At 43.5% G+C, this 26762-nt stretch overlaps 1 protein-coding gene across 15 annotated transcripts in view; it reads left to right on the top strand.

Annotated features, from left to right (window-relative positions):
* Positions 1 to 26762, top strand: part of UNC5D (unc-5 netrin receptor D) — a 599258-nt gene that overhangs the window by 542083 nt on the left and 30413 nt on the right. For all 15 annotated transcript variants that reach the window (XR_012064390.1, XR_012064389.1, XR_012064388.1 and 12 more), the window contains 3 exons: positions 14922 to 15090; positions 16758 to 16985; positions 24354 to 24503. Coding sequence is in view for 11 of the 15 variants with exons in the window: in XM_072950289.1 (XP_072806390.1) it covers positions 14922 to 15090; positions 16758 to 16985; positions 24354 to 24503 (547 nt within the window). In the remaining 4 variants the exon portion in view is untranslated. The remainder of the gene's footprint in view (positions 1 to 14921; positions 15091 to 16757; positions 16986 to 24353; positions 24504 to 26762) is intronic.

Raw genomic sequence — 26762 nt, 5'->3', positions numbered from 1 at the left:
TGGAATACTACTCAGCCATAAAAATAATAAAATAAATAATGCCATTTGCAGCAACATGGATGGACCTGGAGAATGTCATTCTAAGTGAAGCCAGAAAGAGAAAGAAAAATACCATCACTTATATGCGGAATCTAAAAAAAAAAATGAGACAAATGAACTTATTTACGAAACAGAAACAGACTCACAGACACAGAGAACACACTTACGGTGACCAGAGGGGAAAGGAAGGGGTGGAGGGAGAAACTGGGAGTTGAGATTTGCAGATACTAACTACTATATATAAAATAAAGAGGAAGTTTCTCCTCCCAGGGAACTATATTCAGTACCTCGTAATAGCCTATAATGAAAAAGACTATGAAAAGGGATATTTGTATGTATAACTAAATCAGTATGCGGTATACCAGACATTAACAAAACACTGTAAATCAACTATATTTCAATTAAAAAAAAACTAGAGCTCAAAATGGTTAAATTTCTTTTAAGTGTTTAACAAGAGGATAAAAAAATCAGTTGTCTCCTTTCAGAGACCTACTCCACATAACCACAGTAAGAAAATGATATAAACTATACTCAATATCTTGTAGTAACTTATGGTAAAAAATATGAAAACGAATCTATGTATGCTTATGTATGACTGAAGCATTAAGCTGTACACCAGAAACTGACACACTGTAAACTGACTATACTTCAGTAAGTATATAAATAGAATAAAATAACAGTCCAATTTAAAAAATGTAGATGTAGTACTATCTTCCTAGTACTTGTCTCCCAGCTCTCTGCACCCTCCCCACCCCCTAGTTAGTGAGCAGAGAACTGGACCAGAACAGTATTCTATGGAACTTTCTTCTAAGAAGCAATAAAATGAAACCCAATGCAAACATTCATTTCTTTTTCCAGTTACACTTCCATGTGGATATTCCTGACCAATGCTTAGACTAGAATTGGAACTATTAGTAATCTTATTGAAGACTTTACAGAAAGGACACATTTTAGAAGTTGGGTTCAACCCAGATGGGCTATTTCAACCACTGTTTTTGATCAGATGGCATGGTCTTCCCAGGGGGCGCACACTGGGGCAAAGACTGGGAAAGTACGCATGGCGGTGTTATGAAACATTAGCCAAGTGAGAAATGAGGCCAAATACAAGAATCCGAAGACAGAAATGGAGGCTCTGAAATGGAAGGGAGTAGACGGAATTTCTTTTCCAGTAACAGGCTCACAACTCGGCCCTGCAGTGTAAGCTGCTTGTGTGGAGTGGCTTCCTGGGGCTTCCCCCCATGGTAGCAAGAACAGCACATACAAAAACAGACTTAAACACACACTTGCTCACATACCATGCCTAATGGAGGATACAGGCTCTCAGAAACGTCCTTAGGCTGTTTGGGAGGACCTCCTTTCTCGAAGACTAGACTAGAAAGAAAACATGGATACTAATGGCCATTCTATTGTATAAATGGAATTTTAATGAAATGAACCTATTTCTAGCAAACTGCTCTATGTCAAAGCAGACATTTGAGGCCATTCTAAAACCACTCATCACAGCAAAATATGAAACTGCATACACTTTTCCTGGGGCTTTCAAGCGCTCTGATTTCACAGAAGCTAAGAACCCCTTGTCATCTGGCTACTGCAATTAGTGTAGCGGTCCCAGACAGAAATCTTGCCTCTTGAGCTCTAAATAAGAGCCCCTGCCTTTGGCTCTAGCATGACACCAGGTGACGGGTCAGAACATCGCTGCAGGGAGAGAATCTGGCCAAAACCTCTGGGTTGATTTGCATCTCTATTTGTCTTCTCCAGCTTGAAGAACTTAACCTGCTAGGTTTCATCTCAAGTAATCCCCCAGCAGCTCCAGCAAAAAAAAAAAAAAAAAAAAAAAAAAAAAATCACTGCACCTTCTCACTGCAAGAGTTGTGAAGTCTTTCAGAGTATTGTTCACAATTGATATTATGAGCTCAGTTCAGTCAATGACTAACTGCCAAATGTATTTTGTATCAGACTGAGAAAAATAGGGCCCCATATATGTAAGGTTTTTTCTGGTGTACATGTTGGTTGGAGGAAAGAGGTTCTATATATGTAGCAGGATGGTGTTTGGGGGCACAGTGGACTTTTCTATCTTCCTGAAATGGACAGAACTGATAGAGAGAAAGACGGACAGACAGATGAACTAAATACCCAACATTCTCATTTCAGAGATTTGCCAGTTAAAACAGTAAAGCTAGTTTTCCCGCCACCCTGCAGAACCTGCTGAGAAGCAGCTTTTCATCAGAACGGGCACTGCTGCTCCCCCATCCATGCACACATCATGCATCATCCCTATTGATATAAGACTAGGATGTGAAGAGAGAAGAAGTCACACTTTGGAGGAGCAAAGGCATCAAAAACGGCCATCCCTGTGCTCGCCAAAGCCAAAGCCAGTGGCCCCAAGAGAGTTATAAAATGTGGATCATCTGCAGGAAGTGGATATTGATACCTGTCTTTCTCAGTGTTCACTGACTTGTTCAATGCTACCAGGGAACACAGAATACAAAGCTTTGAGAAGAGAGGACATGCTTTCCAAGGAGAAAGGGGCAACAAAGGTCTTCCATAATTTCCAGGTCCCCATATTCCCAAGAGGTAGAGAAGATGAACCTTGGCCAGAAGTTGGGAGCCACAGATTGAAAACAAGTTTGCCAGGGGCCACTTCAGTGTCAGGTACAGTGGCTCAGAGAGCAGGTCAAGATGCTGCCAGCTGGGAGCAGGTGTACCTGAAGCCCACAAGGAATAACAGATGCTTAGGGACAGCTGTTTGCAATCCAGTGCACCCTGTCAGTGAGGCCTTGTGGGGTCATCCCCTATATATACTGCATCCATTCAGGACTATCCTAAGAAACCTTGAAGCCATCCAAGAAAAAGTACCATCCCCTTGCCACAAGTAGTTAAGTAAGGAGACGGTGTTTTCTTTTTCACTTTCTATCCCGATGCCACAAACTCAGGGAAGAGAGGGCGTGTGAGAGGGGCAGGTTGTCTGCTCCAGATCCAGCATCTGGAAGCTTGTGTGTGTTCATGCACATATGCATGAATGTGTGCACACAGATGCATCCGTGTGCATGGGGTGGGGGTAAGATTCTGAATCAGATGTAAGATTTAGATTTTTAAATGAACAAAAATCAGTCCTGAAAACAAACTATTTGAATAACTAGATGTTACTGAAAAGTCACAGAATCAAAATGAAATGTCTTCAAGAGACCCTGCTACCATGGACAGTTCCACTAACACAATCATTGCTACTAGGAAAATGGGAATAACTAAATACCATCATGGATGAAATCCCAAAAGCAAACTCAGTTACTCAAACAAATGCTACTGCAGTGTGATGTATGTGGTGAGAAAGATAGACAAATGTTAGCCAGGAGTGGAGGGATGAACCCTACTATGTAAAGGCTCAGGGGAGGTTTCAGAGAGGAAGTGACAACTGACTTAAAAACTGAAAGACAGTAAAAAGACATTCCACTCAAAGGAAATAGAATGTGCAAAGGCACAAAGGTGTAAATCACATCACATATTTTCGAACTAAGCAAATCAGAAGAAAATGTGAAAGAAAGAGTAATAAGGAATGAGGCTAAAAACAAAGACTAGACCGTGTATTGTTTGCTGTCTCGGGAAAACTGCAGTGTACCTGGTGGGTAAGGGATTGATGAGGCTTTAGATTCAGGAGACCCAGTCATATTTACACTTCAAATATATTATCTTCTGCCTGATCTCCACTGCCCCTGTTGCACGTTCAAGTCTTCATCATACCAGCATCCTTCTGAGCGCAGGGGAAAAAACGCCTTGTTTTGCCTAGCACAGTTATTAACGGTCCCCCTTTTCACATACAAACGTGTTTCAATTTGGACAATAAAATTATAGTCACTCTACTTTTGAGTGCCCTTGTCTAAATGTGAATGTTTTAAGTCCTTTCTCTGATCTCCACATTGCTGTCAGTAGGGAATTTAGAGAGACACTTGGGGAAGAAATCGGCAAGATCGTCTGTGTGTGTGGTGTGTATGTGTGTTAGTGTTAATGTGGGGTGAAAAAGATGAAGGAGTTGAAGATAATTTCCATGATTCTGGCTTGGGAACTGATGGTTAATTAGTAGAGAGAGATTTTCCAGCTGAAGGTCACCCGAGAGTTTGTGATAATAGTTACTCTGGGAGCAACTCTGGATTTTTTTTTTTCTGGGACATAAACATAGCTCTTTCACTTACAAGAAAAGGGGTGGAAAGAAAGTTGATTAAAATAATAAATAAAACATGAAAATAGTGTGTATATTCAAGAAAAAAGACAACTGCTGAATTGAAGTCCCATGTTGCGCTTTGGCCAGAGCAGGTGACAGCAATGCTACTTAACAGCAGTGTCATGATATTGGCCACAGACCATGTTTGCATGCCTCATGCACAATGGAATCTTCTGCCTCCCTTTGTTTTCTTTCCCTTCCTTGCGAGGTAAGAATCTGCCAATCCTGAAGTGAGCTGGTGACAGACTTACCTTGTCAGGAAAGCAGTACAGATTTGGTTGTTGGCATTGCACGAGAAACGAAGAATTATCAGAAATGAGATGACACGGTACAGTGAGGACAGCCCAGGCATCTAGAAGGCCTGAGTTCCGGTGCCACTTGCCGCGTCCAGCCTGCGTGGCTCTGAGCTAGTCATTTTCTTTTTCTCAGCCTCCACATTATCATCTGTAGCTTTTGTATATTACTAACTGCATTCCAGGATTTGCATGAAGGCAATAAAGTGACTTTACATATAAGAAGTCCTGTGCAAACTACATGCTATATTTTATTATTTTCTTTTGTCTGTCTTTTTTTTTTTTAATTACAAAGATGACAGGGTCTCTGAAGTCCATGGAATTTGCTTGAGCTCTGTCTCAGTGATACTGGGTTCTTCCCTTTTCACTGGTAACAGATTCTTAGACTCAGAAGAACATTTAATGCTGTGATAGCAAACATATTAACTGTTCACTCTAAAATCAAGATCTTTCTGAAGATACAACAAATACCCTGTATCTGTTTCTTTGAGTCTACCTCTGTTTCTTGTAACATTCCGGCGCGTGATTGATACTGTAGAGGCCTATCCTGTGGATCCAGGCAGTGGACTCTGGGTGAGCTGGTGTTTAGGTTAGAAGATCATGAACAGTCAGGCTGGGCCAGGTGCTTTGGTCACCCTGAACAAGCTTTGTCCCTGCCTACTGCTCCAGGCTCTCCTTGCTGGATAGTGATGGATATCAATGAACGTTTTAACCCTGTCCCTATTTCTGTTCAGTGGTCAGTCATGGATTTGAATTTGGTCTGTTGCTTTGAGTGTTAGAAATTTTTATTGGAAGAATCAAATTGATTGTGTATAGCTCTCCCTTTGAGGAGATCTGGTATTAATTAACTGTGTAACAGGCATCGGGAACCACTGAGGAGGAGAGGCTCTCTGAAGTGACAAAGGTGCTCCTCATGCTAGTGAGAGGGGAGTAAATTGCTGCCATTTGGGAAACGCATTAATTCTTTCAGGCTACCAGTGTCACGCAGTGTAATAAAAGGGGCAATTTATCAAATGGTACCTTAATGGCCTAGAAGGGTTAATGCACCTTTAGCTGAAGATTGTGCTCTTTTCTGCAGTAAAATCACAATGGTTTCTTCACAGAGTCATTTAGGTTAGAATATAATGCCATTACCCCCAAAAAATAAGGAGGGGAAGGGGAAAATAGTGAAAGAAAGAGGGAAGAGAAAAGAGGAGGGAGGGAGTAGACATTTTATGATCTGCTCTTTTTGGAAAGAATTTCCCCCTACCATGCTCTTCCTTCCACCTCACACCCCCTTGGTCCACAAACACACATAAAGAAAAATTGCCATCATTTTTAATCAAAGGACATTTGAAGCCCATGTGAGCTCACAATGCAAAGTGATTAGAGTGGTCCAGAGGAGTCTTTACTTAAAGATGCCATTGACAAGGTAACAGTGGTTTGTGAATATGGTTAATAGATCCGAATGGAAGGGACACCGTAATTCAATAAGAAAGCCACTGGTTCATGTGCAATGTGATTGCACATTGTAAAGGAACAGCACATACTATAATTACTTTTATTTGTATGTGCCATCTCTCTTATTACCCATGCTGGAAGTAGAAATAACCTGTCCTATTAAGAAATTTAATATGTATCATCCTTTCCACTTCAGTTAGTTACAGCCTAATAAAAATGCTGGGAGAAGACACCAGCCCACACTGAGGCTGCCCTCTGTGCTAAGACAAGCCCTTTGAACACGTGAAAGATCAACCTCTTCACTCCCTTGGTTACAGTCTTGAAGACAAACCATAATAACTTCCCAGGACCCCATCAAGATTCATGCAGATAGAGAGCTTCACTCTGCATGTGAACTTCTGCGGCTGAAGCACGAAGATAACCCGAAGGTCAGCCAGCACTTCAGTCCGACTGTGTGCTGTCCGGGAGACGGACAGCAGTGGGTGGGTCGGGAGGCAGCAGCAGAGGGGCCTCTAGGTTCCAACTTTAAAGCGAACAAGCCATGGAAGCCCCAGTGGTAGACAGAAGAATGGCGCCCCCGAGATGTCCACTCCTAGTCCCCGGAGCCTGTGACTACATGGGCCTTCCTTGGCCAAGGGGCTTTGCAGGTGGGCCTGAGGCTGAGGACCTGGAGAGGGAGGGACTACCCTGGGTCTGTGGGCGGGCCCACAGAGGGGTCCTTACAAGAGAAAGGCAGGAGCACCAGGCTCAGATTCAGACTCTGGAGGACGGTACACGGCTGGCTCCCTAATGGAAGAAGGGGCCTCTGGCCAAGGAATACAGACAGCCTCCAGCAGCTGGAGGAGGCCGGAGATGGATTCTCCTCCAGCACCCCAGGAAGGAACCAAGGAACCCAGCCCTGCTGACACCCTTGTTTTAGCCCCGTGAGACTTCTCCCTACAGAACTGTAACATTACAAATGTGTGTTGTTTTAGGCCAGTAAGTTTGTTGAACAGCAGTAAGAGGAACACAACGCAAGCCCCTGTTGTGACCACTCCACCACCTCAAGGCCCTGCATTTCTAGAGCTCTCTCCAAAGTCTGAATACAGTCGCAGCAACTCTCATGCCGGCATTACTCCTTAGACGCTCCGGGCTTGGGGAACCTGTCCCAGGGAACACCTGTTTCTCCCACTGACTGCCCCCCTTACATCCCCGGGACCACCACCACCACCACCACCACAGGACAGGAGGTCCCGGTCCCAGCTCAGTCCTAAGTCGCTGTGACTTTGGCCATGTCCCTTCACCCCATGCCATGCCCTTCTGTGTCCTCATCCACACAGTGGTGGCCGGATGACTCCTAGGTCCTTTACCAGCCCCCAGATGAAATGATTGTATGAAACAGGGCTCAGGTCCGTCCAGAGAGGGCTGTTTTACCCACTCAAAATGCAAGTGAGTCAACAGCTTAGCAGATACAAACACTGTCCTAGCAGCCTGCCACCCAGATCCACTCTTCTGCCCCTCACCATCCTTCACTCTAAAGCACTCTCTGTGAACCATCATTATTCCATTCCTCCTAGTAAACAAAGCTAAACGCCGACACTGCATGAAAGATGAGCTTTAAACAGTGTCTAGGAACTGGTGATTTACACATGATTTGTGATTCCTTTAGTATATTAATTGGTAAACACCCTATGAATGTGTGTGTAAACGAAAGCCGTTGAACATAGGCAAACAGTTTAATCTCAGTGTGGCGTTGCTCAAATTTCAGCAAAGTCAAATCCTCATTCCAGCATGTACATAATTGCCCTCCCACTGCAGCCCCCTCATGCCAGCTCCCTTCCTGTGATCCTATTTCAGATAATACCGTGTGGGTGACACACTTCTTTAAACCCTTTAATAGTAGAGCCATATGCTCCCCTCCTCAGTGAATCGTGCTCGCCGCGTCTTGTAATCCACTGTGCTCACTGCTCCTCTCTCGCCCCCTCTAATGGCATTTAATGGCTTGCAGACCTGTAACATTATTTCCAGTTACTGTGAATCAAGCCCCCATCCTTCCTTATTCATACCCGAGCTACTTAGAGAAAGAGGATGTAGGTGCATTTTTAACCATAGTAGCATCATCCAAAGCCTTAAGAGAGTGAGCATTTCAACCTGACCAGTATCTCAGTTTTGGAAGCCTACCTGATCCATGTATACATAAGGCACCCCCCCAAACCCCCTATTGCATGCTTTGGATATTTTCTCAAAAACTACACAACTTTTCTCAAGTGTTACTGCCAGGGCTACCTTGCATGTAGGGAATGCACGTAAAAAAAGTGCGAGTTCCCAGACCCCCTCTCAGAAATAGTAAATCAGACTCTTCGTTGGTGGTGTCCTGAAATAAAATGTTAAACAAGCTGTCGAGGAGTTCCAAACCATATTCCAGTCTTAGGGCTACTTAAACACTGAAAGAAGAATCTATTGTGATAAAGAGACATTGTTCAACTTTCCTCTTTTCCCTCTGTTCTGCTCCTCACCCCCTACTCTCCAGAAGTCTGTTTGCTTAGACGATACATAGCAGTAACCAGAGTTAAAGCCCTCAGGAGCCCTGGTCGTGCTCGTGGGGAACTGACGAGCCTCGCTGGTTCTAAAGGGCCCATCTCTCCAGGAGATTGTGCGATGGCGTTTCCCGGGACTGGTCTCAAAGACCCGGTCAGAGTAGCAGAGGAAGACAGGTGTCTGGCTCGAGTAAAACAGCAGAAATCATAAACCCCAGGCCATAATTTTTATCCACAACAATGTTAGCACTCAAGGTCAATATATCAGGGTTTCCATTGAAAAAGGAGAATAATAGTTAAAACTATGTATCATCGCGGGCAGAAAACCGTAGGAGGCTAGAGCTACCTTGCTTTCAGAGCTCTCATTTTAAAACCAAGTACAGCTTCCATCTCTCTGCCTTTTATGTCTGTTCCATCAAAACATGATTTAATTATGTATCGACCCAGGGTCTGGCATAGTAAAACTATCATTACTCCCCTGCCTGCATCCCCGAGTGATGGTCTGGGCAAAGGTGATCAAACCTACTTTCATCTGTAATATAGACCAGGAGGAGGAACAGAGGGAACGGTTTTTACCAAGCACAGCGTGGCAGGCGACAACATTGAAAACCTCGTCTCGAAACATAGAGCCGGCTGTTTTGCTTGAAGAGAGTGACACACGACAAGTCTAGAATCAGGTCAAGAGACACTGAGAGCAAAAGCAAAATGTGCACAATACACCTCCAGACCTGCCGTGGCTTCCCGCCCTGTGACTGACCTTCGGTGTGACCTTTGGCTGGCATTGGTGTGCAGGTGGGCGCTGCAGAATGTGAGTGACGACGTGGCAAGGTTTGGACCATGACCTCACCCCGCCCGGTGCAGACCCTCCATCACCCTCCACACCACACGTTGTACGCCGCCGTCAGTGACCCTGTCGATTTCAGCATAAGAATGCCGCTGAAATTCTCCCTGGGCCTCTGTCCACTCATCCACTCGTTCGTTCATTTTCGTTTGTGTGTTTTGACCAATTTCAAACTTAAGGAAAAGTCACAAGAATAGGACAAGTGACACTTGAACAGCATAGGTGTAAACGGGGCAGGTTCACTTTTCAGTAGCAAAACTATAGTACCGCATGATCTCTGGTTGGTTGAATCCACGGATGTGGAACCAGGGATAGAGAGGAACCACGGACACAGAAGGATGACTAAGTGACACACGCACAGAGTGCTGGCGTCCCAAAGTGCCCGTGTGGTTCAGGGTCGACTGTGTAAAGAATTCCCAACTACCCCACACCCAGGTTCCCAGATGTTAACACTTCACTACCTGTGCTGTGTTCTACTCTCCCCAGTGTGCACGTGTGCATATATATATAATACACACACAAATTAAATCCACATACACGCACATACACATATTTTTAACCACTGTGGACAAGATGTCCCTTTGTCCCCAGATAGGTCAGTATGTGTATCCTCAAAATAAAATCTCACATAACCACAGCACAGTTATCCAAACCAGGAAATTATCATTGACACAGTACTGTTATCTACTCCACAGACTTTATTCATACATCAGCTATTATCCAAATAGTGTCCTTTACGGCAAATGAAAATCCAGATCCATTCACCACATTTGGTTGTCCTGTGCCTTTGGTCCCCTTGATCTGGAGCAGTTCCTGAGTCTGCCTGCAGCTCATGGTCACTGACTGCTTTTAAGAGGGCAGATCGGTCATTTTGCAGACCGCCCCTCGATTTGTCTGATACTCGTCTGCTGTGTTCTTAGGATTAGGTTCACGGAGGGTGTTACTGGGAGGAACGTTACAGCAATGATGCGGGGTTCTTTCTACTTTTTCGTATGTTCTGCAAGTCCATCCCATTTCTGGCAACATTAGCTTTGATGGTTTGGGTTAGGTGGTGCCTGCCAAGGTTCTCAACGATAAAGTAATGGTTACCCCTTCTAATTAATAAGCACCTGTGGGAAGATACTTTGAAACCAGGTAAATAGCTCCTTATTATTCTTAAAACCTTTCACCAAGTAGATTAGCATTCCATTCATAATTCTTAACTGAGTCAATTATTAATGTGGTTGGTTGTCAAATGATGACTTCCTGCGTCTGTTAGTTGGCTTCAGTTGTATGAAAGAACCTTCCCTTCCCATTCATTCATTTGTATCCATCTCTTTCATGGGTTCCCATGTTACGCAGTGGGTTATAATCCTTTACCACCATCATTCACTTTGATGCTCTGATTGGTGGAAACCACCGGCTTCTATGCTCTGGTCAACAGATATTTTTGAGTGCTTACAACTGGGACGTATTAGGCACTGGGGGTACAACAATGAAGACGAAAAAAAAAATCCCTGGCCTCATGCAGCTTACCTTTTAGCTTGTGGGAGGCAGAAATAAACAAGTGCATTTGAGGGCAGTGAGTGTGAAGTAAAAGAAAAGCGAAGATCAGCCTTTGGAGGAGGGATGTTGCATTTGTGTCGCTCGGGAGTAATCAGGGAACACCTCGTTAGCGGGTGTCATTGGGGCCCAGGTCTGAAGGGCAGGAGGGAGATGATCAAGGGGACACTTGGAGAAAGACCCCAGAGCAGCAGGAACAGCTGCGGTTCCTCAAGGCGGGAATATGTTGGCCTTTTTAGTGGGATTGCTCTGGTTGCTGAGTTGAAGACAGACTGTGGGAGGTTAGCGTGAAAGCATCACCTAGGTGCCTTAAATTCCCATAGTACACGTCCCTCCAGCATTGGAAATTCTGTGAAAGCAAGTGTTGGTATGATGACAATTTATTGAATAAATTAGCCATCTCCAAAACACAGCTGCTAGAGAAGTAAGACATAAAAAAGGCAGGAGAGGTTCAAGGTTGGGAAGCAGAACCCTCACCCACTGAGCATATCCTAGGTGTTTTATGCTTTCTTTTAACTCTAAAATGATCTTCAAGGAGGTAGGACATTGCATGGGAGGCAATGAGGCTCCAAAAGGCTCTCCCTTCTACCCTACAGTCTGGTTTTCATGATACAGAAAAGGTCAGACAGGAGACCTATCAGGAATGATGCCGGGAAGCCCACAGCGGGGACACGGGAATGTTCTTTCCACCTGCACCTCCTGCTCTCTGCAGTCCCTCTGCCACTTTTGATTTCCCTTGCTGGTAACTCAATACGGTTATTCACAAGGGGCTTCCTGGCTTGCCACATTCCCTGGCAAAATTCTCCCGTGCCCTCCCCTACCACGTAGATTTATTTTTCGGTTGGGGGCATCAAAGTGGCAAAGCTGGAAGAATTTCCCCCAGAACCCTCAGCAGCGCCGTGAGAGCAGGAATTTGAATTCACAACTCATGCCACTGGCTTACACAGACCTGGCTCTTAAATGTTTTTATATTCGTAAGTGTTCATAAAGATGCACAGCATATAGATGGGGGGGCAGGGAGACAGAGACAAGGGAAAGAGGAACAACAGAAGACCCACGCAACCAGACTTCTCATCCGCGAGAGTATGCGATGCACTGAGACTGTTCATATTACAGCCCTAAAATCACTGTTGCTATCAGTTCAGTTTTTATTAGCCTGTAGCAATTTTACAAAAATGTGTTGCCTTTTTTTTTCTACCCGTAGCAAGGGCATGAACACTTCCTTGGTATATATTATATGATGTGGGCAAACTGAAATGCCATCCATGCTTTGCTGACACATCTTTGTTTTTACCCAAGTCCAGTTAAAGGCTTCCCTCCCCAGCCCTCTTGTCCCCAGATGTCCTAGGTCAGTACCATGGCTACGTTTTCCTTCCATCTGTACTTGGGATGTCACAAGAGCCAGCAATTTGACCAGAAATGGCCTAGTGGTAGCAGAGCAGAGGACCTCTGGTCACAGGGAGCAGGAGTCTGGAAGTCTTGGGGGTGCATTTGGCCACCATCTCTTTGACTTTCTCTGTGACCTTTTGTTAACACCTGCCCACACAGGTGTGTGAAGAACTTTAATTAATATTTGTAAATCTCCCTGATTGCCACAGATAGAAGGTGGCAGAAAAGGGCAAATTATTATTAATCATGGGGAAAGACAATGGAGAGATTAGGTTTTGCCCCTTCGCCAGAGAGAGACCTGCACCCACCCACGGACACTACTTTCCCAGGAGGAGGACTCGATGTGTCTTGGCTGGCTTCCTTTGCACTTACAGGAATGCCCAGGTCCCAGCCGGTGCCCCGCCTGCGTTTCCAGGGCACCATCTCGGACTCCTAGAGCTGTTTCAGTTACTACCGACAAGAGCCCTGCTCTTCACAATGCGTATGAGAGTTCATGTAATTAGCTGCCTTCAGTTCGTTTGGCATTAAATAATTCCCCCAATTCCCATATGTTTGAACAATATGTTCAACAAGGGGGCTGATTCTCTGAAAGCAATTAAATAGTTCTTTTAGGAGAGCTTGTCATCGGTCACTCGTAAGCACCCCTGCTCTCCCCATCAGTGATGAATGCAGGCAGTGAGCACACAGCGCGCTCCGCCCTGGCCGACGGCCCCTGGCAGGCGGCCACGCGCAAGCTGCCACCACGGGCTGCTTAGAGCTCATGCTGGAATTGCACATTCTTTTCTCAAACCTCAAGTACCTCATTGGGGGCTGTTCATGGAGCATTTGTTATTGCTAATACACGGCTCTCCAGACCCACCCCCTCCCGACTTGCCTGCCCTGCTTAGGGACATAAACGCATAGAAGACATTTTCCGTTTCGTCTGTGCTTTGCTTGTTTCGGAGGAATTAATTTTGGACTAGGGTTGCCTACATGGAAGGCTGAATTTTCAAAAGGCAGCTCCAGTGCTTCTTGGGGAGGGAGGAAGGACGGTGGGATAATGTTCAGGTCTGTTTTAAGCACAGCAGTTAAAAGATGTTCCTTTGAGTTTGTGTGTCCTGACTTTTATTGCAGCAGCAAATTATAGAGAAAGAGCTAGAGTGTGACCATGGCCAAGCTGAGGGAGAACAAGCCATGTCAACAACAGCAATTCAGAAACTAGTAACATGTTACATGTCCACAAAGAGAAACTGTTTACACAAGATCACAGAAAAGGTCGTATCTTTTAGCACTAATTTCATCTTGCTCAAAGGGTTGCTGTTCTGACCAGCGATGACACATTTAAATGTCCTTCCTGGGTCAGATGAGAGAAAGCTTAGGGAATAACACCAATCCTTGCTCCCCTGTAGGTAGTTCATCTGAGAGTCCTAAATTGCTGAATTGATGACATTTTGTATCATTATATTGCTCACAAGAGAAAACACAGGAAAAAAATAGACTAGTTTGTTCAAAAACACATAAGCAGTTGGGGAAAATGAGTAGGCTTCTGGATTCTTACTGATTGTTGTCCTATAAACTTACCCCATCGTACTATTTGGAGGCAGAGATTAAAAACAAAAACAGGAGGAAAGGGGGTGGGGAAGGATAAATTGGGAATTGGAGATTTGTAGAAATACTAACCACTATGTACGAAATAGATAAACAACAAGGTCTACTGTACAGCACAGGGAACTATATCAATACCTTGTAATAGCCTGTAATGAAAAAAGAATATGAAAAGGAATATATTTATGTGTAAGTGAATCACTGTGCTGTACACCAGACATTAACACAACACTGTAAATCAACTATACTTCAATTAAAAAAAACAACCCCGAAAAACAAAAGACCCAAAAATGGAAGAGGGAGGCAGGTGCTCAGTAAAGTGATATTATTTTCCTTTAGTCAAATTTCTTTCTTTTATCTGTTTCATGGCTCTGAATTCCCATTGTAAATTATTCACAATAGAGAAAAATGTGAACAGCAGGTTTAGGTAGAATGATTTTGAATTTAGATCTAAAATAGGAAAGATGAAAGATATGTATTTATGTATTTGACTATGCAGTTTAAAACTGTCTACTGTGCTGTCACTGTATAACCTGCATACTTGGTGTGCTGGCAGAAAATAAATATTTTCAAAACCAGAAGAGACATACTCAATCCAGGTACATTTGAAGTGTTGCTTTGTTCCATAATAATTTGTTCCATTGCATTAAGCATATTTGTAGAATGCGTCTTTGGAAGAAAGGAACATGGTGGTAAGGTCACCAGATCCATCATTTCCATGAAGTTCTTGGCTTTGGTCACTGATATTATCAGTAGCTGGTGTGCGACACTCCAGCCAGGTCTTCGCTTTCTCCTGTTCTGCCCTGTATTTCTGAAGAAGCATTTGTCATTTTGTTTTTCAAAACTGAGATTTGAATTCTAGGCTTAGCCTCAGTCTGTGTGGTTGAACGGTGCAGGGTTCGGGATGGATGGCTGTGGTCCGGACCAGCCCTCTCATAGGAGGCGGTGCTCCCTGGAGGGGCATCCTGGGAAAGGCCTTCACTAAACCTGAAACTAAGTTCTCATTCAGACATGCCCCCCTCCTTGACACGCATCTCTTTTCTCCTTTTGTAACCGTACAGCCTCCAGTCGGATGGATCCGAGGTGCTCCTGAGTCCGGAAGTCACCTGCGGTCCCCCAGACATGACTGTCACCACTCCTTTTGCCCTGACCATACCGCACTGTGCGGATGTCAGTTCTGAGCACTGGAATGTCCACTTAAAGAAGAGGACCCAGCAGGGCAAGTGGGAGGTGAGAGCCTAGTCTTCCTTTGCAAAAGAAAAAGGAAGAGGGGATTTCGGTGCCATCTGTGGGATGGGCCCTCACCCTCTTCAGACAACAAGTCAGCTGTGAAATTGGTGAGCATTTACTTATTTCTCAGAGGGTCGGTGGCATGTGTTTTTACAGCGTCCTTGAAGTACTGGCTAGTGTGTTGGGTTTGTGTGTGTGAGAGAGATAATAGATAAGAGAGGCCAGAGAGGATACAGAGCTTTCTCATTTGGTTTTAGAGTACAATTCAGTTACCCACGTGGACATGTAGCCTCGTGTACCTGCCTTTGGTACATCGACTTCGATTCCTGCCTGTATTCCTGGGCCACGTCCCCGTCTGAATTGACTTTCCTCTGTGGGGTTAGAGAGGGGGCCCAGGGCAAGCAGGCTGTGTTCAGAAGAAGAAATTACTGTTACCTGTTTTTGCCATCATAGGAATTATAATGAATCTATGTTTAAGTATTCAGGAACCAGCAGGTGCTGAGTATATGTTGGTGAATTAATGGAGGCATTGAAAATCATTCTGATTGTGTTTATGAGGGCATATAAGAGAGAAATTGTACAAGGAGAGAATAAAAGAGACCCCCCCCCAAAAAAATTGAGAATCTGAGAGGAGAGTAAGGAAGACAGTCACAGCAAAGAGAGACGGCAGTGGAATTACTATTTTAAGTGAAACCTCTGATTTAGCTGTCTGATAGGGAGTCCTTTCATGTCTGCCTGAGACCAGCTTGCATGAAAGCAGGTGAATTATCTTGCTGGAACACAATGACCTGTTCCAGCTAGCCCTGGGCTCCCACCTCCCAGGAGGTGCTTCGGGCAAAAGAAGTAAAAGGAAAATCGTGTTTCTTTAGGGAAGAAAACCCCCAGTTGCTTCCGTGGATTGCATTTACCCTGCCCAGCTATGTCTGGAAACTAGTCTGTGTTCTTTGTTGAAAGTGCATCCTGCTGTTTATCCAGTCGGGGTTCGCCCTCAGGCAAATTTCCCGGGGGTGAAGTTTCATAAAAGGCCCCGGTTTGGGCCTCTTTTCCGTGATGTCCTGAGTTGCCTTGGTTTTTGCTTTAGTTTTCTAAAGTAAAACTCCCAGCGCCTTCTCACAATCTTTCACATCCAGATGGTGTTATATTTACGCTCTACCTAACCAGTCACACACCGAAGTTCTTATCAGGGAGGGTGATTTGTCTGATCGTCTGATAAGTAAATGGTTTGGATAAGATGTAACAGTCCCTCGTGAATGATTGCAATGGAATGAAAGATAAAATACTTGAAAGAAAGTAAATATTACCTTAAGGATACTGAAAGAAGTTTTCAGAGACCTTTATAAAAACATAAAAGTTAACTCATTGCTGTTAATGTTCAGGGCTCTTATTACTTCCTTTTAATTCAGCTGTGAACAAATTAACCAAAAATTGGAGAACTTTGAAAGTGACGTTTGTTATGACCTGCTAAATTGAATCCCAACGCACTGAATGTAACCCTGACTTGAGTTCCTGAAGTAGCAGTTATTTTGATAGGAGAACATTTAACACCAAGAAAATTAGGACAATAAAAATATTCTGAAAAAAATATTGTGTTTATGCCCTTGCAAAGTAACTGTTAAATCATGTTTTACTTCCAAGCTGAGAGAATTCAACAGACCTTTTCCCAACAGGAAGTAATGTCAGTGGAGGATGAATCCACGTCCTGTTACTGCCTCTTGGACCCCTTTGCATGTCACGTGCTCTTAGACAGCTTCGGGACATACGCCCTCACTGGAGAACCAATCACAGACTGCGCCGTGAAGCAGCTCAAGGTGGCCGTCTTTGGCTGCATGTCCTGTAACTCTCTGGACTACAACTTGAGGGTCTACTGCGTGGACAACACCCCTTGTGCATTTCAGGTCAGCCTTTTCTCTGTAGTTGTTTTGGTGTCGTGAAAGCATGGGGTTTCCTGAAGATCGGTATCGTTAGGGAGTCCAAGTGCAGAGGGTCTGGCAAGTGAACCTGCAACCCTGGCTCCAGAGGGATACCTCTCGTGAAAGGAGAGCTGTTACTGTGTGTCCAACAGTGATGCGCAGGGGATGCGGGATACTTGGCACTCAGAGGAGGGAAGAGGTACTTCACACACACAGAACGTCGTGTGCTAAATTATGAAACTGTTGAGAAGTAGAGTTGGAACTCGGAAAACAGCCCCAGTTGCAAGAGAGGAGGTGGGGACGGGTTTTTGAGAACCTTAGGGGACCTTCCCTGCCTATCTCTTAAGTAGCACAGGTACTGGGCTACTTAAAGGGTAGACTTAATATTAGGGCAAACGTAACATTAAACTCAAAGGGCAAACTTAATATCTGGCTGTTCACAAAAGGGGCCTTTCTCACAGGGGTGCCATTTTGTAGGGTAACGGACTTCAGTGTAAGTACCGAGCCCTCATCCTGTGGCTGCCAGTTTATACGCTTATCAGCTTTCGAGACCCCCTAATGAGAGGACTTCTCCAGGATACAATACCTCCCCAGCTTTCAGTAATCGGAAATAACGAATAGAGATTATCACCACCGCTGAACAGGTGGTGGCGTGCACCATGAGTCAAGCTGGATGTTTGGTAACCCAGCCACACTTTGAAAGCTGAGTAGACCTGGGGGGGCACTGGAGGACTTCCAGTCCCCCAGCTCCTGTGAGTAACCCGCTGCAGACTAGTGTTCATCACAGCCGCCTTGGAAGTCAGCCCTCAGAACCAGTTTGGAATTTTCTTTGCATAAGCGTCTCAGTGCTGATGTACGCATACCGTGAGTTAGACATTCACCCAAGGAGTTTATTCTCCAGTGACTCACATATAACGTATTTTCATTCCCGCTGACTGCACCAGCTTCCACAACAGCTCAACCATTCACAGATGAATTGCAGTGGGAATCGTGAAGTGAGGGTCTAACCCCAGCTTCCCAAACCACTACCCATTCCTGTGGGTAATGCACCCGTCTCAGTCAACGCAAGAGAAAGTGGGATTCTCCCTCTGGTTGAATACACATATCCTGCTGCGTATTCATCATTAAGAGATATTTCTTTAAACTCTTTAACTTTGCTTTAGAAAAGTGTTTTCCAGTGGAGAGATACCTTTTGCCCCATTTGTCGAAATCTATTTACCTCCAGTGATTCTTTCCCTCTCCTATGATGTCAAACGAAGCCGACTTGAAAGTTGAGTTTGTTGGTACGTGTTATTGACAGGATGTATGTGACAGCTGTCGTGGGCAGCAGAGGCCACGTCTCCCCCTGCCCCTCAGGGGTCCCTAGAGATCATCAGCCATGGTTGAATAACTCTCCTGGCCCACAGGAAGATTAAAACATAACGTGTAGCTTTTCTGAACACAGCCGTTTACTCCCCAGTCTCAGCCTCTGAGTTTTGTTCCTAAAAGGAATCTTGCTTTCTGGATTTTTATCTGAAGTGAATGTGTTCAGAACCTTCTACCCAGGTTTGTTTAACCACCTTAATATCCCAAATCATCTATGTCCTATTTCCCATGGCTTCCCATGTGGTATGTAATGAGAGGGAAAGATTATATAGTGACTGACCCATTAAAACAGCACCCCTTTAAGGAAGCCATGGCAGCAGTGCACTTCTTGAGCCTCTGAAAGACTTCACACATTAATATCAGTTCCCTCCAGCTTGTGTGGGGTGAGCTGAAAATCTCACATACAGTGATGACTTGCCTTCTGTAACTCTAAGAAGTTAGGGTGTTACTAATCAAAATTAATGCAGAGGGTTTTTTTTTTCATGAACCGTTTCTGTAGACATTGCATACCCTGGAATCTGCCTCTGTTATCGCTGTAACGAAAATGTTTGTCACGATTTGGAAATAGAGACCAGCGTGGCTGTGACAGTTGCTGTATTTACTGCAGCATATCTTTTGTATCTCAAAGAAGTGATACATGTAAGCCCAGCGAGAACTGCACCTGTAACCAAGAAGGACGCCTGGTTCAAGGGCCGGGCTGCATTTTCATGTCATTTCTATCTCACTGGGAAACTATGTTCCCCGCCAAATATTGAAAAGCCCACCCTCTCAGTGGACATCTTTGGAAGAAGGACAGCTTCTGGACCCAACTCTCCTGTCCTCTTAGAACTAGGTGGGAGCCTGGCAATACAGTGGTCCCAGCCAAAAAAATACGCCTTTATAGAATTTTCGTAATCAGTCCCCATTTTCAGTCCTGCCCTCCTTCCCCTATGCCTCCTGCAGGGCTGCTTAGTTTGCATCTCATTGGCTCTGGGGATATTTCATCTGAACAGTAGCTAGTTCTTTGAATGACAAAAACAAAATACCTCATATGCCTTGGTAAGGCATAATTAATTTAGTATCAGATTTTTGAAGATCTGTTCCAGTAAATACACCTAAAACCATCTCTGTGGAAAATTAAATCAGCTCAGATAGGTTTTAAAAAAGAAATACAAATGCCATCTGTCTGAACATGAGAAAAGGACCAGTGACTCCTTGTCCTTCCTGCTCCTGTGTTTCCGTAATAATTAGAGCTGCGATCTTCTGTTTGTGTGTTTGACATCGCCGCTTTTAATGAATTCAAACCAAAGGTTGAGAATGGTGATATATTTTCAAAGCAGTAACAATTTAAAGACCTAGGTTTTGTTAACTGTGTTTTATTACATTCTCTCTCTCACACACACAGTTCAAACCAACCTTGACACACGGAAAGCAAGGAAGTAACTACTTGTCCTATCTGAGAAAAAGAAAGAACAACTAATTTTTTTCTCCGTTGCTCCCAGGACGCCTATTCGGTGCCTCTCAGCGCTCGTTACTTACTTGGCATTAATGTGGATTTAGTCTAATTTCAAAGGATTTCCTCCAGATGTAGTTCTTGTGTTTATCAGTAATGCAACCTTGGAAAATATTGTTCATGCAAAGCATTTAAAGGAAAACACCACAGTGACATAATTTCTGTGTGTGTGTGTGCGTGCGTGCGCGCACTTAAGTTCAAACAGTTTTGTCTCATAAGTATGTAAATTCAGCCTGCCTGCCTTAGCATCCCGAAGCACACCTGAATACTGCTGCCTGTCTCATTAAATCAACATAAATGGCTCAGCGAGGCACGAAGCACACGTTTCTCCCGGCCACATCTCCTGGAACTGGATTGACTAGCAGCCCCCAGTGTGAAATGATGAAATAACGAGAATAAAAAAACCACCCAGCACAGCCTTCAGGTGCATTTAATATACAGGAAACCAGCCAGATCCTACTTTCTACTTTAATTAACACAGATATCAATTTAACAGTAGACCCAGAGATTTAACAAAAGGTCCGTGTCATAGAGGACGCAGACAGGAAAAAAGACAACGAGTATCAGACTTCACTCTTGGGGTGATGATACATCCACCTGAATGACTCAGAACTAGCTCAGCAGAGTTGTCTGTATCCCTGATTCCCAAACCTGGCTGGGCATCAGAATCATCTGAGAAGTATTTAAAAACACCGATTTCCAGGCGGCCATGAGCAGAATGCATGCAGGAGGCTAGGCGCGTAACTGGGAGTCCTGAGCTGGGGATTTGGGGAGTGTTTAAAGGCTCGTGCTCAGGAGTTTATTTCTTTAACTGTGAAGCCCACTGTGACTTTACAGATCCGTAGACACAACGATTAGTTCATTACTGGGCTTCTTCATTTGAATAATTAATTTTGTTACACAGCAGCTATGATTGCTTAATGTTTTGTGCAAGATTACAAGGCACTGTGAGTTGTACACAGTCGTTTCACTAATGTGGAGATCAAAGTAAGCTAGAAAAGCAAAAATAAATCATGGTTGTATTTAAGTCTTTTTGTTGTATTTAAATTTTTATACTCTCTAAATAAATCAAGCATGGTATAGGAAAAGGCAGGGAAATCCATTAGAAAAAAATGCTAGCCCATGAACAAGTTGCCCTGTCTTAGCTTGGTCACTAACCACGTGGCTTCAGGCAAAATAACTTTCTTGGGGGGATGGTCTCTGTTTTTATCTATAAATAAGCTTTACATCATGAAGTATCTTAAGTTCCCTCCTAGTGTGCTGACACTGTGTAGTTTCTAAATATCAGAAATAGCCTAGCTCTACACATGACCTTGAACAAGTCACTTCACTTCCTGACCTCAGTTTACTTCTTTGTATATTCAGGTAACTCACATTTAAAGAACAGGGGTACAATGTTCATAGCAGCACTATTTGCAACAGCCAAGACATGGAAGCAACCTAAATGTCCATCAACAGGTGAATGGATAAATGTGTGTGTGTGTGTGTGTGTGTGTGTGTATACACACACACCCACATATATATACACACACACCCACATATATATACACACACACACACACATATATACATACACACACACACACACAGTGGGACATAAAAAAGAATGAAATAATGCCATTTGCAGCAACATGGGTGGACCTAGAGATCATCATACTAAGTCAGACAGAGAAAGACAAATATCATATGATGTCACTTATATGTGGATTCTAAAAAAAGATACAAATGAACTTATTTACAAAAAGAAATAGACTCACAGACATAGAAAACAAACATGGTTACCAAAGAAGGGCTGGGGAGGGATAAATTAGGAGTTTGGGATCAGCAGGGACAAACTACTATATATAAAATAGATGAACAACAAGGACCTACTGTAAAGCACAGGGAACTATAGTCAATATCTTGTAATAACCTATAATGGAAAAGGATATGAAAAAGAATATATATGTATAACTGAATCATTATGCTGTACACCATAAACTAACACAACGTTGTAAATCAAATATCCTTTAATTAAAAGAATAAAGAACAGGGGTAGGCTTCGCAGAGCCTAGTCAAATATCCTCTGACAAGCCAACACTGTTGTTATTCCATGGCTTTCATACGGTTTTAATAAGCAAATTTCTTATTTGTACCTATGTCTAACCCTGCACTAGAACGGCAGAAAGAGGCTGGTATATTCCCATGCTAATGATTTTGCTTGGCGATGAATAAACCCGAGTAAAGCACTGAAGCCCAAAGAGGTCGAATGACTTGCCCACGTCTGCAGAGAAATGTGATTAGAAGCCTGTGCGTCCATTTTTGGTTTACAAGATAAGCGCTCCCTTGAGTATGTGTAGTCCCCAGAAGATTCTCACGCACCTTCAAACCTGAGTGACATTACTCTAAAATAAAATACAAGTCCTTACATGGCACAAGAAGTGAGAACTCATGATTTGGCTCCTGCCCTGTAACTTTTGTCATCTCCAGCCATACACTTTCCACCCTAACCTCCTATCCCAGCTTTGTCTGGCCTCCGTGCCTTTGGGGAGAGCCAGTTTGGCATCTGGAACGCACTCTCCCTCCTCTTGGCACGGCGAGCCTCTATGTTTGCCTCAAGGTTCAGTTCAAATATCACTTCCTCTGTTGCTTTCCCAATTCCCCCCCTGGCCTCTCTGCCCATCTGGGTTAGGCACCCTGTCTTGCCTTAACCTCCAGGCTACACACATCTGTAGTACTTAGACACTGTGTTATAATCGTACACCTGCCGTTCTGATCCTCTCGCTAGACCGTGAGCTCCTTGGTGTTTCACTTCTGTGCACCCAACGCCCAGCTCAAGCATCCCTCTGCTGGACACTCATTAAATCTTCAGGGGTATTTTGTTTTTTTTGGTTTTTTTTTTTTTGGTTGAGAGGTAAATAGATTTTTTTTTTTAATGAAGGTACTAGGGATTGAACCCAAGACCTGGTACATGCTAGGCACACACTCTACCTGAGCTATACCCTCCCCTCCACTGGATACTCATTAAATCTTAAAAGAAGGAACAAAGACCAGCATCCGTAAAGACCTGAAGTCAGCATCCGGCATGAATTCCCTTCCATCCCACCCTCTTTCCTTCCACTGTTTGCAGCCCTCATCAAACACTGGCCACCACGTTATTATTCCCAATGCTTAGAACCACAGTGCAATGAATTCTCTAGCACTGCACTGTCCAGTACAGTAATTGACAACCACGTGTGCATATTTACATTCAAATCCATTAAAATGAAAAACAGACCCTTACTCGCTCTAGCCACCATGATTAGTGGATACCACACTGGACAGCATGGATATGGACATTTCCATCATTGGGGGAAGTTCAGTGTTGACCTCGGGCCCAAAGACACACCCCTCCCACATCTGAAGAGCTGGAGAAAATGACATTGGAGCTGACTCATGCAATCCGGAGGAAAGACACGAGCAACCTTTACATGAAGGATAAAAGGTGGAAAGCTGGTTCTTAGACAAAAACATTTTTATTAATGTTAATCTCTACATAGACAGATGGGAAAGATAATTTCTGAAGCTGCTTCCACTCTCTGATAATTGAGATGTAAGTTTTATTGTATTTATAAACCTATTTGCCTGACTTCCTACAACCTTTTTTAGACTCTGGAAAGACTATAGGACATAATTAAAGGATTTGTGTTTTTCTGCTTATCCTAGCTCTGCAAGGAAATTGTAAGTTAATTAATGGTGATTTTTAAAATGGATTTAGGGAAATCTCTTATCTCCAAACACTGAAAGCCTCACCTCCCACAGTAGTTTTTAACATTTAACCAATTAAATGGTTTACTTAATAGAATGGGTATGAATCATGGTTGTATGAGACATAAAGATTTCTCAGTGAAAGATAAAGGAGTATTTATCTCAGGAATTTGATCTTTTTTCCCTAAGCTAAAACTGACTTGACAGCTTACTTTTTTCTCAGCCATTGGGCATAATTTTCATGAACATTACTACAAATATACATGATACATATGCTCTGTAATGGTTATTTTGAGCTAAAGAATAAATATTAGATGATGCCTGTCACAAGCAACGGAACCAGAGTGGAGGGAGGCTGTGTCTCCCTTTGTGTGAAATATGATGTGTCAGGTTAAGTCCAAATACTTGATTATGGTCATATCAGGATGAAATTCATGTAATTATGGAAAATCAACAGTATTACCGTTTACTTGGGGCCAGGGAGTTCTTCTCGTTTTAAAGACAGGCATAGTGTGTGTAAAAGGCTCAACAGTACAGTAAAATGAAGAACAGTGGCTTCTTTGTGACCAGATCCTCATTACTCAGCAGCCTGCAGCCCTTAGTCCCGACCTTGCAAGGATATGGGGGTGTAAAAGCAGAGTGTGTGCACGATGCTGTCTATTTCTGGGAGACACGTGGGAGTGCGTGTCTCCCACCATCTTTGGAAGGAAAACTATGGAGGAAATTGGGTACTTGACTGTTCTGCCTCTTTTCTTTTCCTTGTCCTGTAGGAAGTGGTTTCAGATGAAAAGCATCACGGTGGGCAGCTACTGGAAGAACCCAAGTTGCTGCATTTCAAAGGGAACACCTTCAGTCTTCAGATCTCTGTCCTCGATATCCCCCCGTTCCTCTGGAGAATCAAACCATTCACTGCATGCCAGGTACTGGCCAAATGGGTTTCTGACAGAAATAGCTTTGCTTTCACCAGCGAGCGTTTCACAGACCCTAGTGCGGGTACTCCTGGCTTTCTTTCTCCTTTAAAACTGTGGATTTATTTAAAAAACTGTCACAGTGATGTAGCAGGTTGGACTACACCCAGGGAATGAAATGTATTGTCATAAATCTGTGGGTTTCTAACAGGTGGGAAAAAAGGTGCTTTCGTGTCAGGTAATGTGACATTTCTCCTCTCCTGTTTTAAGTCGTCATTTGGGATGGGTTGAAAATGGTAATTTAACAACTTAGAGCAAGATTTGTCTGTTGCTTTGTTTTGATTAAAATCAGTTCACTATGAGACACTGTTTTAATCATGTTCAGCTGTGGAAGAACTGGATGTTAGTGAGAAATCCTTTAAGGGTGATCATTTGGAGTGGTAGGGAGCTAAGGCCAGGCAGGTAGGAACAAGAGATTTTGTCCTGAATGTATGAAGTGCTTGTTGCCCAAGGAATTGAGCAAGATGGGAAGAAGAAAACACAAATTGAGAAGCAAACAATTATCAGTGCCTTTTAGAATTCTTTTATAAATATATATATATACACATACATACACACATACACAAACTACTCACATACCTCATTATTAGAGACTTAAAAAAAAACAAACATTGCAGGATGACTTAAGAGTCTCCTTGCATCATTTTTAAAGGATTTTTGAATACTTGCTTAGCATGGAACAATATCAACTTGTGACCCTGTCACTGAATTCTGTGACAATTTCCAGTGATAAGTACTGTCGTCAGAAGCAGCCAACAGGTCTACCATCGTTTCTTAAGTCAGGTTCATCTGTGCTTCAAGTGACAGGGCGTTGCCTTAACTCTGAGTGAGCTTCGGGTAGACTCCTGTTGATCTGAACTCACAGGAGGCTTTCAGACTCCTCACTTCTGCCCATCAGCTTAATCTGCAGAGCTCTGTGGGTTTTGTCACCTTTCCATCTTTACAGCATTCATTTTGAAAACACTATGCACAAGATATACTGGCTTGTCGGAATGGAAATTAGCCAAATCTCAAAAAGAAAACCCTTGGCCATGCTATGAGAGTTAGGAAAAAATTGTAGCACCAATGCATTCTGCTTCTAAAATTCAGACTTTTCAAATCAGATAAGGTCATAGTTATCTATTTACTTTTCAGACTTCTCATTACCTTGAGAATTTCCCCCTCTAGGTATAGTTTGAGTGTATTCAAAGCAATAAGAATATCACTGAAGACCCTGAACATTTTTTTTTGCACATTTAGCGTATTTCCTTATGACAAAATGTTTTCTATGAATAAACGCATTATTTATGATGTTCTAGACCTTGGTGTCTGTTTCCCAGAAAGCAGAAGTTTCTAGTCCAGATTGAACTTCAGGGTATTGTTAAAACAAATCCTGACAAGTCATGTGGATTTCTCTGTATTAATCTTTTTAGATTTAAGGGCATCACTTTACTGAATCTAATGCAAGTGACTCAGTCTGAAGTAACTACTGAATTTGATGTTTGGAGACTAAAAAAAAAAAAAAACAGCAAATGAAAGAACTATAACCTCTCAGTAGCATTTAAACAATTCCAACACCAGGGATTCCAAAGAAAGCCCCAGGTAGAAAAGACTCGGGGGCGCTAATCCTGCCCACCCCAGAGGACGCAGCAGGTCCGGCCAGAGCCCAAGGGCATTGGCTTGCAACGAAACCCAGCAAGCTTTACTGCCGGGGTGGGTTGGATTGCATGGCGGTTGTGAACATGTATAAATATTTGCCTTCTGTAATTGAGCATAATTTGAAAGAGTCTTGGAAGGCTGGGGAACAATTTAATTTTCACGGCACCAAGAGGCCTGCCATTGAGTTTTCATTTCCACTTCATTTTTCTTCCCCACAAATGGCTTTCTGCCCGATTCTTCCTTTCTCTTCACCACCCGCATCACCAATTTCTTTGCCCCTGTGATCACTGAAATCCCCCAGCTTGTGTGATGACATACTGTGCATGTCTTAATGGCCATGCTGTGTTTGCTCCAGGCGTCAGATGCACGCACTTTGGGGAGGATTTGTGTTCAGCCTGCTTGAACCTCGTGGAGACCATCATGTGCTCTGACAAACTCAGTGTGGATAATGGAGAATGGCTTTTCCTTAGGGCTTAGTGGGTAGGAACAAACAGAGCAGTACTGTGGAGACAGAAAATCTCACTACTCCTGACATCACTTACAGGTCTCTCCTTTAGCTGGTCAGTGTCCCTG

This window comes from Vicugna pacos, chromosome 26 (assembly GCF_048564905.1).
Source record: "Vicugna pacos chromosome 26, VicPac4, whole genome shotgun sequence".
In the NCBI taxonomy this organism is placed as follows: Eukaryota; Metazoa; Chordata; class Mammalia; order Artiodactyla; family Camelidae; genus Vicugna; species Vicugna pacos.
The sequence above is the reverse complement of the archived record's forward strand: the minus strand, read 5'-3'. Positions and strand labels throughout refer to the sequence as shown.